The 15,959-nt window shown below is 37.0% G+C and overlaps 1 protein-coding gene across 1 annotated transcript in view; it reads right to left on the reverse strand.

Annotated features, from left to right (window-relative positions):
• NALCN (sodium leak channel, non-selective) overlaps window positions 1-15,959 on the reverse strand; it is a 222,972-nt gene that overhangs the window by 181,767 nt on the left and 25,246 nt on the right. The window contains exons 4-6 of the mRNA XM_056500515.1: window positions 11,429-11,512; window positions 9,715-9,854; window positions 8,769-8,897 (exon numbers count right to left, since the gene is read on the reverse strand). Coding sequence (XP_056356490.1) covers window positions 8,769-8,897; window positions 9,715-9,854; window positions 11,429-11,512 — 353 coding nt within the window. The remainder of the gene's footprint in view (window positions 1-8,768; window positions 8,898-9,714; window positions 9,855-11,428; window positions 11,513-15,959) is intronic.

Below are 15,959 nucleotides of genomic sequence, written 5' to 3' on the forward strand. Positions count from 1 at the left end.
CAGTGAGTGGGGAAGATTTTCTTGACTCTTTCTTTGGACCACTGCACCATGCACTTTTATCTCATCAGACCTTTTCCTTAGGCACTAGACAGGGTAATCTTCAGCATGATAAAAGATACTGCCCTGAATCCAAATCTAAGCTACATGCAAAACCAATTCCTTCCTAAGGGTTGTGTTGCAAAGCGTCAAGACCATACACAGGATGCCTTCATCAAATGCATTTACACACACCAGTCACAAACATCTGAAGTGGCAGATGATGTGACTTAGCCCAGCAGAAAGGGCTGCTACTACTGAGCACCTAAGAAAAAATTTTCAGCATCATCCAGTTAGCTTGAAAAGGAAACTATTTAGCATTTGCTGACTGGCCATCTGACAGGGCCCATCTGCCAAACCTCTCACTTTGCCTGGGAGAAAGCAGCTTGATACATCCATTTGATAGCATGACTGACTGGTACTCAAAGTAGGCAGGAAGACTTACTGCCAAAACTGGTTTACTGTTTTATCTGGTGAAAGGGCTTCTCTGTTCAGGGCATTACGGACAGAAGTATCACTAAAATACGCAGCTGCAGACCTATGGTAAGGTCAAATAACTTTTTCAGGGATCTAAAATATTGCTAGGTTTCCATGAGACCCAAATGTAAAATCCCAGACTGGTCTAGCCTTCAAGTCTAAACCTACCTCCTGCTCTAAAGAAAAATTAAATGAGGCATTGACAGTCTGTAACCAAATCTTTGGCCTCAAATAGCAGCTGAAAGGCCCCTCTCATTAACCTGCCAGGTAGGTGTACAATAAGTTGGTCTGGTTTGCAGTTTTAATACTGCTGTTGGGCAGTACTGTTAAAATACTTTTTTAATACTGGGCATGACAATCAAGAAAAGAGGCAGACAGCACAAAAGGCTGAACTGTAAGAGGTAATGACTCTCATTCCTGAAGCCTTGGCAGGTGCCCCTATTAAGGAGAAGGCATGAGGATGCTGAGCCTTTATTTGAGGCAAACTGGAGAGGAAGACAAGGAGCTGAAAGGAAGAAGGTGGCAGTGATATATGAATTTGTGAAGAAAACTGGTCAAATCACACATCAGTGAACCCAGCACAGCCTGCTATAACAGGGACAAAAGGTTGGCAAGTATTTTACGCACTGGAAAAGAGCAAATGTGGTACACATTTGTGTCAAGTACAAACAGTGTAGCTCACTGAGTATAAAGGCAGGTCTTCTACACTAATGAGTGATTTTGGATTTGGGGGCTTTTCTTGAAATTTATTAAAAACTGTTCTATCTTACATGAGAGAAAGAGAGCAGGGGAGTGAGGGACCAACTACACAAGCAGCTGAAAAAGCAGTAATAGGGACAGGAGACGTATGTAAAGATTGAGTAGAAACAAATTTTACTTAACTGGAACACCAAAATTAATAATAGCACCTCCATAGTAAAAAGAATGTTTTGGTGGGAAGTTTAGACATTCAGTGTGGGGTAGGATGAAAAATGAAGTTGGAACATTCATGAATAGGTTTTCACCTAAACTGGTACACAAAGGGAGAGAAAACAATAAAAAGTACAGGAAGCCACTCTCTCACTTCTGTCCTAATGTACAATAGCTCTGCATCCAATCCTCCTCACTTCCAATGTATCTCCCTTTAAAAGAGAAGTAGCAAAGGCAACTAGCTCTTCAGATACTCAGAATAACAATACTCGACCTTTTGTTATGTCAAGAAGGACCACATAAAATCACAGGAAAATAAGGCTGGATATGAACACTCAGCAGGACATTAAATACAGTTCTCTGCCCCAGTCTATTTCTACTTTTCCCAAGAGAAGTTCCCACAGCCTGTATTAAAGATGCTCAGGAGTGAAACTGGGAGCCTCTCTAAGAAATAGACAGGAGCAACCTTATCCCTACTGCTGCAAACTTTTTTCCTAATATCCTATCTAACATGAAATTTTCATCCCAAAATTTCATACATGTTATTCTTATTCTAGTGTATTACAGAGAGACCAGATTCCTTTACTCTGTGCAAAAGTGCTTATCCATGCAAAATCTGTGATATATCCACTACTTTTTTAAGTTAAAAAACTGCTCAACATTCTTTATCAGCTCTGCTTTATTTCTATATATATTTGTCTCCTTCAGACTCTCTCCAGACAATGCGTATATGTTGTAAGATACTAAATTTTACATTTTTACAAGAGAAGAGTATTGTTGATCTCTGTTCCTCCATTATGCTTCTAAATCACTTTATGAGGAACTACCTTTTGCACGTCACTCACTATGCTGTATTTGCACAGCTGTTTTTTCCTGCTATATATATTGTTCCTGCTGCCTTTCATCCAGCTTTTCAGATCATATCTTCAATTTTTCAAGACCATTTTCATTTTAATCTTGCCTTCCAAAACATGTACAGTCCTTCCCAACCTCACATCGTTGTCAATGCAGCAAGTGTTTTCTATGTGCCACCATGCAGGATATTAATGAAACTCCAAAAAGCACATGGCAGACTTATGTGGATCCCTGTTCTTTCTGTTCTGACATGAGTAGCATCTCACTGAGCATGTTTTTTTTAAGCAGTTTTGGACCTATTTTATGATTATTTTCACCTTAACCATGTTTCTTACAAAAATGTCCTGTGAGACTGCTACAAAGCCTTTCTAAACTGAAGAAATATGACATCCACTTCTCTCCAATACACATAGCTGTTATACTGCCATAGGCAATTATATTTGTTTGACAAGATTTATCCTTTAGAAATCCATATTAGCTCCTACTCACTTCCTTGTTGTCGTCCAACTGCTTACAAAATTTTTGTTTGTTTATTCACCACAGAATTCTTTCAGGGACAGAAGTTAAGCTTACAGTATCCCAGACATAATTCCCTGGTTTTTCTTGTCCTGTCTCCTTCCTGCTTTTTTAAACTCCTACTGTTTTCCTGCTTCCCACCCACCCTCCACAAGTTCTCAGAACGAATAAAATAGCTGAGATGATAACTTCAGTCTGCTCACAAATATCTCAAGATGAATGAGTATTCCAGCATCTCCCAAGCCTTATTGAATTGCATTAACCCAAAGGAATTGGGAGAGGAATAAAATTTAGGCATCACATTCAACTTCCAGAAAACAAGAAGAAACTGAAAAGAGTCACCTGGTTTTCAAAACAGTGTATGAAATAGGTCACCCATGGAAAGAGATCTGAAACATCATGGAAACAGATCTCTTTTAAAATTCTTCCTCAGTACTCCTTACAAATGCTTGCACATTTATTGCACAGCATTTCAAGGTTAAATTAGATGTATTGCTTAGTGACAACTGCTATTTTACCTAGGAATGTCAGCCTTCTGTATTAGTTGCCTGGCTTCCTCTTGCAATATAAAGAACAGAACTTTCCTAGCTTCCTTTATATTTAAGAAATCAAACACTACCAATAACCCATCAGGCAGATTAGGCAGATTCAGTGGAGATCACTCTTGGGATTCTGTTTTTCTGGGGACGTCTGGTCTTTCCCTTAATTTTGTGTGATACACTGAAGGATATTCTGACTTCTGGCATCCTGGATTCCTGCAGTTTTCCGTGGAAAACTCAATTCTCACCAAGCTTTTTTTCTGTACAGCAATTATCAGGTAAAAATCTTGTGGCTGAATATGAAATTTTCCCTACAGCAAAGAGGAGATTAGGTAGTTATGTTATTCAAATTCTTGTATTTATAGTGAGCCAATTTCCCAATAATCTTTAAAATCCACTCCAGTTCACTCAAAAGGACTTATTCTTAAAAAAAAAAAACCAAAAAAACTCATAAAGATTGACAGGCCGAGAAGAATTTCAATCAACTTTGATGGCTGCACTGAGACAGAGAATTGTGTAAACTTAAATGGCTCCAAATTTTAATACAGACAAGTACATGTCATTACTGAGCCACCAGGAGCTGAGGTAATTCGGTTCTCATCATTCTATCCTAGACTATCACTAAAAGGTCACCTTTTTGTTTAAAACTGAGCTGGATAAACAAAAACAGTGTAAAATCTGCGTTAAATGAATCAAAAGTGTAATTACTGTGGGTAACTATCTGTTTAACAATTTAATAAAAAATAGGATTTCTGCTCAGAAAACACATGCCCCCTGAAGGTGACAAGAGCCCAGCTCCTGAAGGCTCTTTCCCCTGGGCACCAATACTGGTCACAACATCAGCACTCTCATCCATTCTTCTGACATGATTCCATTTAAACTGAATTACTTCCCTTTTTGACTGATGCTGTATTTTAATTGATTCTGGTTCAGGCTTAAATAATATCAGGCCTGGAAAAGTAAAATTTTTTTCCATTACTTTTTCCCTGAGGAGTTTATACTAGAGACATGCTACCAGTAAGAGAGATTGTGAATAAATCCCAAAGACAATATTAAAGCAGATCTGGTTGTTCACTAAAATCAACAAATTAATGTGCTCTGTTAAAGAAGTCCTGTTACATTGATTTTTCGAGCTTGGGCTTTGATTTCTTCCCTTTCTCAGAAATCTGATTACTCATTCTTACTTTCCCACTGCTGATGTAAGACAGTATCTCAAATTCCTTTTGTTCTTTTTAATCATATTTATTTTCTCTATTAGATATTGTGGTGAACTTTCAGCTTCAGTGTCTTTGAAGCTGTTTTCTGACATTTTCATGGCCTATCCATAGATGGAAAGATGGCCAGGAGCCTCTTAGATCTTTCCATTACTTGTAATTATCTTTCTTATCTGTTTTCCTGGGCATCTCCTGCTTTAAACACGAAACTTTGCAAAGAAGGATTTTAAATTTGACTGCCATGGTGACAAGGCAGATGGGTCTATAGAAATATTTGGCCTATACCTTATCAAGTGTTAAAAAAGGCGCCTTAAAGAATGACTTTCAGAAAATAAAGAGGTAAGTTCTACAATTTATAGCAATTGGCCTTATTAGCTCTTTCTCTTTTGATGATGCTTCCTTCCCCTTAGCTCCAGTGCAGACTGAGATCTACAAAAGGAAAATTTACTGATGGGAATACATATAAGCTGATCACTTTGGAATTATTCTTTTGTAGCCAAATGTATCTTGGAAGTAAAAGAAAGAAAGCAGTAAGTAGCTACAGCAATGATTTGAAAAAAATTTCTCTCTCCTACACTGCATGAAAGTACCTTTTGCATACTGGAAGTTACCAAAAGTAAATTACAGTAGAACTGGGAATACAACTATTTTCACTTTATATTGTATATCTCCGAAATTAATCTCAGATATAATAAAAAACCCACAAAAAAAACCCTGTCAAACTGCTTACAATATATATATATATATATATATATATGTCAAGATAATTGGATTATATATAGATTACATTTCAAACATACCATCTTTTAAGCAACTAAAAAAGATCCATATTATGGAAATCCACATATTACACCAATTCTTGACAGAAAAAGATATATTATTTAGAGATATCATCAGGAAAATTTTTTACACCATAGCTGAAAAAAGATAAGTCATAATCACAAGGAAATAGAGCAATAAAATTGTCAAAGAAGAAGACAATGTATAGGGAAGACATCTGTAAGAATAAAGGAAAAAAGGACTTATCAAACAACAACAATAAACCTTTCAGCCTTTGTAAGCAAGTCAGATTCTGCTGATTTCTCAGACAGAATGAAAACTCAGACTGTGGTTAGCTCACTCCAGTATTTTTGTTTGTCAGAGTTAACATCAGAAAATGACTGAGGAGGTGGAGAGACAGAAGGTCAGGCAGTGTGGGCATTGAGAAGATTGGAAAGATAAAAGAACTTGCAGCAGTCAAAGAGGCAGTAAGTGTCTGACAAGGATACCCTGTCCTTTAAAAAAAAAGAATAGGAAGATTTCAAGATGCCATTTTCAAAAGAAACTTGACTCCCTCATAATAATAATTCATAAGGCAGTAGACTTAAAAGTGATTTCTAAAACATCAGAAGTCTTGACCACAAAAATAAGATTTTACCCTTCCTGCTTGCCATGGAGTTCTGCAAAATAAGAGGCAAATCACCTAAAATTAAAGTTCTCACAGGTGGTCGCTAATTGGATGCTTTTCATTTTTCTAATCTTGACTTGGGAGCCTGGGATCTGGATTGAAAAAGTATTGAAAATTTACAGCTGTGGCTCATTAAAGACTGAAGTTATTTAAGGACAAGTACAGCCAACTTTGGCCAATCTCCATTGCCTGGAAATGAGCCACCTGAAACAGAGACAGACAGACAGACTCAATCTCCGAGAGGAATGTTTAACCCTCATTATTAAAACTGAGAAACTGACACTCAGATACAAAATTTGGCAAGACAAGTTTCATACTTTTGTGCTCTATTACATTCCAGCTAATAAACTTCCTGGATTCAGAAGTGACGTCCCCTTCTTTCTAAGTATATTTTGGACAAATATCTGCCCATATTATCCTTTTTTTGCACCAGAACTGTTATTTCTTTCTCTGTATTTATTTTCCTAGCCTATGGTGGGAATTATAAATTCTGGAGCTAACTCCAGGAAGGACAGCCCTGATCTACATGAAAAAGGCACACCCTAACTCCAACTTCAGCTTCTGCACTACATTTCTCAAAATTTAAATAAGGAACAAATAGGTGAACGTATCAATGTATAATGATGAATATTACAGACAAGAAGAGGAAAATAGTATTTTCAGAGTAGGGATGAGCAGTATGCCAAAATGGAGGCATATAAGAAAAAAGTATATTGTTCTTTGGAGGAGCACCATCCATCAGAATAATTGGAGGAACACTTTCAGGGCAAAAAAGTGGTGTCCAATTTAACTGTACAAGATTTCTAATATTTATATAGCTAAAACATATACTTGATGATATTGAAAGAAAAAGGAGTTAAGGCTAGATATTCAAACTCAGGTCTAAAATTCCCTTAGCTCTGCATATTTGGATTTTCCAACTTTAACCATATTTAGGCAGGTTTTAAATTTTATTTTATACACTGGATATTTATCTCTTTTAAGGTTTTCCTAATCCAGCCTTTCAAAAACGTAAAATTGAAGGGTTTCTGTACACCATTAAAAGAAAATAATAAGGCCTTATTCACAGAGCAACCCAACACATGCAGAAAAAATTAACCAAAATTTTTAAGGCCAGCCACAAAGTTACAAACTTAAATTTCCATATGGCAAACATTATTATGTCACATTTCATCTTTTTCTACTGATTTCAAGGAAAAGCTATATTCAGTGACACAAACAATTACACATGCCCAATCATTCCTGTGTTGGGTATTACACTCATGTTTTCAAACAACAGTCTCTAACTCACAGAATTGCAGACCTTCTCATTACCACAAGCAAATTTTTTACAAAGCATTATTTTCCCCATGTCTACAGGAAACTGTCAAAAATTTGTGCTGTAAAGATACTCTCTTAAAAAAGAAAGGAACAGTTAGAATGAAGGAACTTACATGAAGTATTCAAAGATCAGCTCCATATTTTACTATATTATTGATTAAATTATTAGGAAAATGTACCAAAGTAATTTTTTTAATTTAACAAAATATCATATTTTGGTATTTGGTATAGCATATTCTCAAATCGTTTTATAACCTTTTTTGTATCTGCCACTTCTAATTTTACATTTGATAGTATTTAGGTTCTAGTTTAGAAAAAGCTTTAATACAGAGTTTTGAAATTATCAGACATTTTATTCAGCTCACTAGCAGATTAAGTGGTGTTTTGCTTTCTTACAAAACTTACTCTATTAATTTTATGTTCTGCCTAGTTCAATACAGGAATTAAAGGATCCAGTTTTGACTAAAACAAAGGCCACAACTCCAGAGCCAACATCTCCCTATCTAAAAGAACAGGATCTAAAGGAACAGGGACCAAACAAAGAAACAGAAGTAACAGAGTCTCACAATGTAATAATAGTTAATGACACAGTCAAGACCTCAATTCAGCAGGACAGGCAAAAGCATATTATCTGTGATTTTGTGATCCATCTCAGTGGCTCAAGAGGCTACACTGTACTTCGAGGTAATCTTGTGTTTAAGTACATGTTGAATCAAGAGCATGATGAATACTCAATTACCAGCATAAAATATTTATTATCAGTATTTTGCAAAGGCTGGGAGAAAAAGGGTCTTTGAATCTGAGCATCAGGTCCCAGAGACCTTAAAATTTTAGGATTTTCTTAATTCAGAAAGGGCCTGAGATACCAGAAGAGGTTGCCAAGAGAGGTGGTGGCTGTCCCATCCCTGGAAACATGAAAGGTCATGTTGGACAGGGGCTCTGAGCAGCCTGATCTAGTTGAAGTCCCTGCTCATTGCAGGGAGGCTGAACTAGACAACTGTTAAATGTCCCTTCCAGCACAAACTGTTCCATGATTCTATGATTCTACGGCTTCTTTAGGTCTGGCCCCATAAAAAGACACTCTAGGAAAAGACAGACGAGTGCAAAAGCTGATGAATCATCAGTGACCCAGGTCAGCCACAAGTGGCAATGCTCTTCTTAAAAGTCCCCTCTGCTTTCCTGCTCTGTCACCTCCCTGGCCCACCCAACATACCCAGTGACTCAGCCCCCTAAGTCAGACTGTAACCAAATGCCACAAATTGTAATCTCTCTGTCATAGTTAAAATTTGTATTTTTCATAATTTTTACTATTTTTGTTTCCTCAATTTGCCTTAGTGTATTTTGCTGGACTGCTTTTAATCTATTAAGTCCATTTTACATCTACTGATACCAACTAAAATAAAACATATGCAATGAAAGAACAGGCCCAAGTCATGCCTGCACAGGTGAACTCACCCTGGCTGCGTGTCATCAGTCACACAATGGTATGTGAAAGTTCCAAACATCTGCACTCCTAGGATCCCATACAGGAGAAGAAAGAACAGAAGGAAAATTGAAACGCTCCATATCTGCTCTCCAGAACGCCTGGCAAAAAGATAAACAGGTCACTGAAAGCACAGACAATGTGATGCCTCCTGTGAAGAGCTCTAGAATAAAAAATATACTCATGCAAAGAGAGCAGTATTTCATCCTGCAGAGAATTTGTCCTTAAAACTGTTCTCTCACTTTGTGCACAAAGAGGAAAGGGGCTGTAATTTTTTTTCTAAACCCCTAAGTTACAGTAATTAAACCAGCTGAAAACTGCAAAGGGTGGAACAAAAATACCCAAATAAAATGCATAAAATCTGACTTTTGTAAAATGGTATTTAATGACTCATACAGACAAGATACAGTGATGAAATAAACTTGATACCAAACAAAGACCAAAAAACTCTTTCACATTACCATGACATTTTTTTTGCCCTTACATGCTGTACCAAGCACACTTACATGTATTTGTTTGCATCTCTGTATACACAGCAATACATGCAGACTCATAATTGGAATGGTCAGGGTATATGCTCATTTACTGATATTTACAAATATTACCCTTTGAAGGGTATTCACCTTGATAATTAAATGCTCATATTATGGCACAGAATTTACTGCCATTTGTTGAAAATTGCTGGCTACAGTTATTAGGAAAATACAATTTATTTAAACATTTTAAAGTTCTGATAATTTTCTATAAAACTTGATGATTCCTTAAATAAGGAAAATAGCAAGAATTTTTTGGCCAGAACTAAAACTCGAGAGGAAAATGTCCATTAAGCATGAAGGGTCATTGATTGACTAAGAAGTCAGTCTTCTAAGTCAACACTGAAATAAACTCTGTTATTTTTCAGACACCAGCCTTACTTACTTCAAGATATTTGTTATCCTAGTTCTTGGCAGCTCGAAACGAAAATATATTCGGAATGCTCGGATCATAATGAGCGGTCGTGGAATCCGTAACATGCCCCAAGGGGACATTTGGTCAACTATTTCAGCTATTTCAAACACCTACAAAGAAAAGAATCAGTAGTTTGTCTTGTTGACCTTGTCCTGCACCTGTGTTCACTTCTACAGCTTTTAAAAGTATTAATACTGCATTTTTTTATTTTCATTTTCAATCTTGGCGCATTCTACAGTTTATTGCTACCACACTTTTTAATAAGTCATTGTAAATACTTTAATTCACATCTAAATTACCCTAATGAAATTCACAAAATATACTCTGCCCATGTTCATAATGTTTGAGTCTCAAACAACTCAAGAAGATTGTGCAAGCTTGTGCCAGCTGCCTATTTCTGTGCTAGTCCTGCTCAACACATTTCCCACAACATTGTTAGAAGTGATTAATATATTTCCAGTATGAAAATCATTTTCTGTTAACATTGCACAGCACTAAGGTTTTCACAGCACTATGACAAAAAAGTACATGTACACAGACTGCCTAATGAGTTGCAACATGATTATAAATTCTCCATTTAATTCCAAGTGCATGAAAAAACTGTACATCATCTTCTCCTAGAATCCACTTACAATATAAATTTCAGCTAAGCACAGAACAGAGAACCATTTCCTCAATACACTGACAGGTTATGCACTCAATAAGGAGTATTTAGCTGAAAGATTGGGTGCAAATGTCTTGTTTTAATCCTTGTCTCTCACTCTTGGAAAGTAACTGCTTGATTTAATACTTGCTCAAAGTACTAAGAAAATGGAGGGGGAACCTGGCAATGCACAAACCCGGTAATGTACAGTTTTTATCTGTAACGATCAACCTTCATTCTGCATGTGTACAAGGTGTACCAAAGTCTCCCCTCTGTAAAAAGCAGAAAATTACAATGTGTTTTAAATTTGTCAGAAAATATGTAAGTGCTGAACAGCAACCACTACAGAACTTTTACAATCCTTATGCTGTTGTAAGCTCAATGTCAGAGTTTTCAACCTGTTCTTACCTGGAAAACCTGCAACAGTTAAGGACTGATTGATTTGCAGGACAAAATTTCACCTATATCTTAACACTGTAATTTTTTGCAATATATCCATGTTCCCCTCTTTATAAAAAATTATCAAACTATTTCCAAATGTTTTGGGTTTTTTTTCATTGTGCTTTATCATGAGTTCTGGAAAATGTTTTGTTAGGTATGAGTGATACTGCATGAAAGCACTCTAATCACTGTAACATTACAACTAGAGAATGGCAAACACCTACCATTGCAATAATTCTCCCTTTAGCTGCCTGAGCTAATCAACATGACACCCTGCTAGACTTACTGGAAGGAAATGAGCACAATTGTCATGTGGAGCAAGAAAGAAACGTCTCTCTGAAGATCCTGTTTCTCCTTCTGACTGCATAGAGTTTACGTTAACAAACTTCAGATTAAATAAGAAAATATAATCAAGGTATATTCTACTACTAATGTAGATATGCTGCAATGTGCAATTATAAATCTGTTGAATTCAGTGAGGTTTTTTAAAACAATTTGATCCGTGTACACTCTATTTCCACAACTCACATTTACTTGATTATGCCATGTACTTTTTGTAATCAAGGAACTATTCATTGTAAAAGGAATTGAAATGATTACCTGCAAAACCAGTGACACCCAAAGACAAAAGACCATGAATCCATCAAACACACACCAACGATCCTTTACATAGGAGCTATCACCCTACAAGAAAGGAAAGCTAAGAGGTTAATTTTTGTTTCTTGTCAGAATTTATAAATACCATGTGCAATAGCTCTTGGAAGGAGAAGAGAAAGTCTTTCCAGTGCACTTTTAAAAGGCCACTTTTGAAAGACACCAAAAGCCTAGGATCTGGATTAGAATATGCTGGATACATATATACACATCATGTGGGTGAATAAATACTAACTTCATTCTTGTGCAATATTTCTAAGTTTGTGTCAAAAAAAATTTTCAAAGACTTTTCTGCAAATCAAAAAGCATACAAAAAATGAACACTGGACTTACTTTTCCATTGTATTTCCCACTACAAAATACTTACACAGGAAGATCAGTGTAAAATGCTAGCAATCCAGTTCTGTAGCATTCAATTATTTCAGTACTGTTGAACAGCTTCAAGTAAATCAGTATCATTTTACATTAATTTCTTCATAAGTTTTCAATAATTTTCCATGCTCTGGAGAAGACTTGGTATTTCAAAAACACTTGCTAGTAACCACTGTAACAGCATCAGAGCATGGTTTTGATGACAGTCCAATCCAGAGATCATTCCTAAAAGGCAACATGGAAATTCTGCATCCAGGCCCAGTTTCCCTTATACTGCACTATTCTCAACCTCTGTTCCAGTTTGCATGTTTCAACATCCTCATATTTCACACCATTCCTGACAACATGTGACACAGGCCCTCTACTGTAAGCTATAAAAAGACTTCTTTGTTGGGCTGCTAATGCCTGACACTTCACTTTAAACACTGAACTAAAAAATATCTCCATTAATTATATAGATTATGGCTGAGTGTTAGATAGCTTTGGGTACCTTGTGGAGCACAGAGGAAGTTGGGGAACAAATGTAGAGAGATGAAGCTTGTTGAAAGTGAGACTAGACATAAATGCACCTAAGGAAAGTGGATTTCCCGTTCATGTAGAAACAGGCAGAGACAATGACAATGCATCTCAGGGCATGAAATCACACATTTTCAAATGAAGTTTCTCACAACAGATTTAATACAGCCTTCCCTGCCTTATACACTTTTTGGGTCCTCTGAAATGATCTTCCAGGTGCAAATGACAATGTTTGACATCCACTTTTCACAGCTATAATTGGCAAAAAATTATTGTCATGTCTCAAGAATCTTGAAGCCATTGCTGGACTTTGGCCTCATATGTGAGTTCTGACTTTATGAACATTTTTCTTTATCTCTATTATAATTATTTCAATTTTTTAAAATGTATCTGCATTATCATTGATTCTAAAAGCAAAGACGTTTCATTTTAATCTAATATTTTCAGTGACATACACTATCCTAAAAATGATTTATCATTCCTTGCAGTAGGTGACAGCATGATATATTGTGTAAATAGAGGCAAAATATGCTTTAAAAATTTATTTCAGTTGCAAAAATTCTTCAGGGTGGAAGTGAACTGTTAGAGAATCAGGAAAATGCAGTAAGTGATTTTCAAATCAGAAATAGAGGACAGAGAACTTTGGCATTATTTTCAGAAAAGGATTTTCTAACACATAAGGATGTTAAAGTTCTCAATTCAAGAGCTATGAGGAGGAAGACTGCAAATAAGGGAAGCAACAGGAACTTTTTCATCATATTTTTAGGCTGTCCTTCCTGAAGAAGACTTAGTTCCCCAAGTAAACTCTGAGATAATCAGTAACTCTTCACTCAGGGCTGAGAGAACTCAGCTATTTAGTAGTTATGCTCAGTACCTGTGAAGCAGAAACATGTTATTTCTCCACAGAGATCAGCTACTCACTCTTCAAATCTCTTACTCTGGAACAAATCTCCAATGAGATTTATATCAACATGCAACTTGAGTCCTTCAATTGTGGCTCTGAACAAACACTGATTGGTCTTTCTCTTGCTGAAGAACTCCTTGAAAATTACTTTTCTTCTCTTAAGCATCCCTTTGTCTAAACAGAAAGTCTTCCCTGAGTTAGTGTGCAGATTTGAGCATGAACTTGGGCAGGTGTTCCTGTATTCACCCTCTTCTGAATAACTCACCAAGTTCTCTCTTTTTTTAGAAACTACTTTTTTCTTCCACAATAAGTATGGTATGATTGAAGCACCTTTGCTGTTTCCTCCTTACAAAGGCAGATGTCATGACCCTTTCCATTCTTCTCACCAGTTAGGCTGCTGCACCACCTCACTGCTCTCACTGTCACACCTGCTTCCACTGCTACTCCCTCCGGATGTAAGGGCAGCTTCCAGGGGATCACCCACAGAAACTCATGACACCTGAATTACACCTGAAGAATCTACTCCTTTCAGGGGAGCTCCTGGCCCTTTCACTTTACATGTAGAGAGGCTTGGGCTAAATCCTATTAATGATTGCCATTTGTCTAGAAGTGGATGTAGTGGGGAATCATTAATGCTTTTATACTGTGTACTGACATGTGGATGTAACCTGCTGTTGGAAGCATTTTTGAGGCAGAAAATTCTGCTACATTTTCCTTGATGCAAAAATCAGAATATAAGTGCTACTTTCATCTAATTCTGGCTAAACACAGGGTAGAACTCATATATTAATAGCAATGAACAGTAAGTTTCATTCACATTTGAAAAAAAATTTTGGGCTGAAATACCATAGTCACAGTCAATGGCAGCTCTTAGACTTGGAAAGGAATACAGATAAATGACATTTAAATACCTCTGGTGACATCGTACCTAAAATAGCTGAAGTATTGCAATGTGTTAACCCCACAACCTTTTTTCATTGTGTCTGCTGAAATCTGAGAATTATTGATGAAGTTTCATTTAGTATTCTTTTCTGAATGCACTATTCCAGAACATGAAGGATTAGTACTGTAGACAAGAAGCCTTTTGCAGAGACTAATCAAAACCTCTTAAAGTCATTAAAGTGGCTGACTTCCTACTGCCTACAGTGGATAGTGGAATCTTGATGTACACAGCAAGTACTGAAAGCTTCTCCAGCAACATGATTTACAGCCTCTCTAGACAACAAAATCATTTGCCACTCCTCCAAAATAAAGCCCCACAAGGTGCCAGAAGATCCACTTTCTCAATTGTGCTGAGCAAATTAAAGATAAAATTCCTATAGCAAATATTAGGTGACCTGAACAATCATTATACAAGTTCACAGGGGAAAAAAAATAAATTAAGACCTAATGCGCTGAAAATGTGAGTCAGTACAAAATACAAAGAGAACCACAGACTGAACTAATAACACTTGGGGCAGTCACTCCATGAGAGCCATTTCAGTTTAACTCCTATGAGAAGGGAAGACTAGACAGACTGCAATTCTTTAATAAACGATTATTTCATTATCAGCCTTGCTGAAAACAAAACACTCTATGAAATTAACACCCAAATTGCATAAAGCAATCAGCTTGAAGATTGATTATGTCTGCTAATTTTCTCAAGCAATTTCAGTATCTCAGTGGTAAGGTAGACAGCTTAGCTAGATGATAGCACAGACATCCCTGAGGTCATTTCTGCCCCGTCTCTTAACACCTCAGGAACACCTTGGGATGAACAGCATATCCCTGCAAATCAACAGCCTCCTGTACCTCCTTGCTTGCCTCAAGGAATTTTTGTTTCTCTTTCATCCCTGACTACAACCTGTTCTCTCAACCCTTCCCTCCTGCCTCTTTCCAGCTGACTCTGTCTGAAAGCTAAATAAAAGAAGTAATATATTTGCCCTGATTAATCAGATTTACCATAATTTAGAAAGGAGTCCTGCAGTGTTGGATCTCTCATCAGAACCTTAGTCTCCCACTTTTCCTCAGAGTCTCTGACAAACAATGATAGCTGAAAGAATGCAGCGAGACCAGCAAGCTCAGTAAGAACAAGCTACTGTGCATTCTGTCATGATCACTGGGTCCTGCACGTGCTGGTAGTGGTAAACAAAGCACATCATCAACTCTGGTACACCCTTCAGATCATCCTGTGGGCTACTTTGTAAAGCACTACAAACAAGCATTAAGGTGTAGAGGCTGACATTTATAGACATTTTAGGAGCAGCAAAAAAAGCACAGAATGAAATGGAAGGAATAGAGGGAATAAGAACTTGGGAGTGTATTTTTTTTCCTCCAGATGCAGTGCTCATTATAACACAGAAAAAGCAAGCTAGAAGAGAGAGCAGAGCCAAGTTAGGGTTAGGGAAACCAACCCTCTTTCCCCCACTTTCTGACTCCACACAAACACTGCTGGGCCACTATCCCACTGAATGGGACACAAAATTAAATCAGAGCTCAAGGGAGCACCTTGTCTAACCTCTGTCTCTCCTTGCATACGCAGATACATATACACACACAGATGGTACGTATCTCCTACCTTGTCACAGACTATGCATACATTCCTTGTATTTTGTCTCAGCTTCAAACTTACCCTATTTACTTAAAAACCTGCAGTTTATAGTCTACTTAGTAGCAGAATGATATAGATAATCCAGTCCAGCCCAC

The sequence above is a fragment of the Oenanthe melanoleuca genome, chromosome 1, assembly GCF_029582105.1.
Source record: "Oenanthe melanoleuca isolate GR-GAL-2019-014 chromosome 1, OMel1.0, whole genome shotgun sequence".
Taxonomy (NCBI): domain Eukaryota; kingdom Metazoa; phylum Chordata; class Aves; order Passeriformes; family Muscicapidae; genus Oenanthe; species Oenanthe melanoleuca.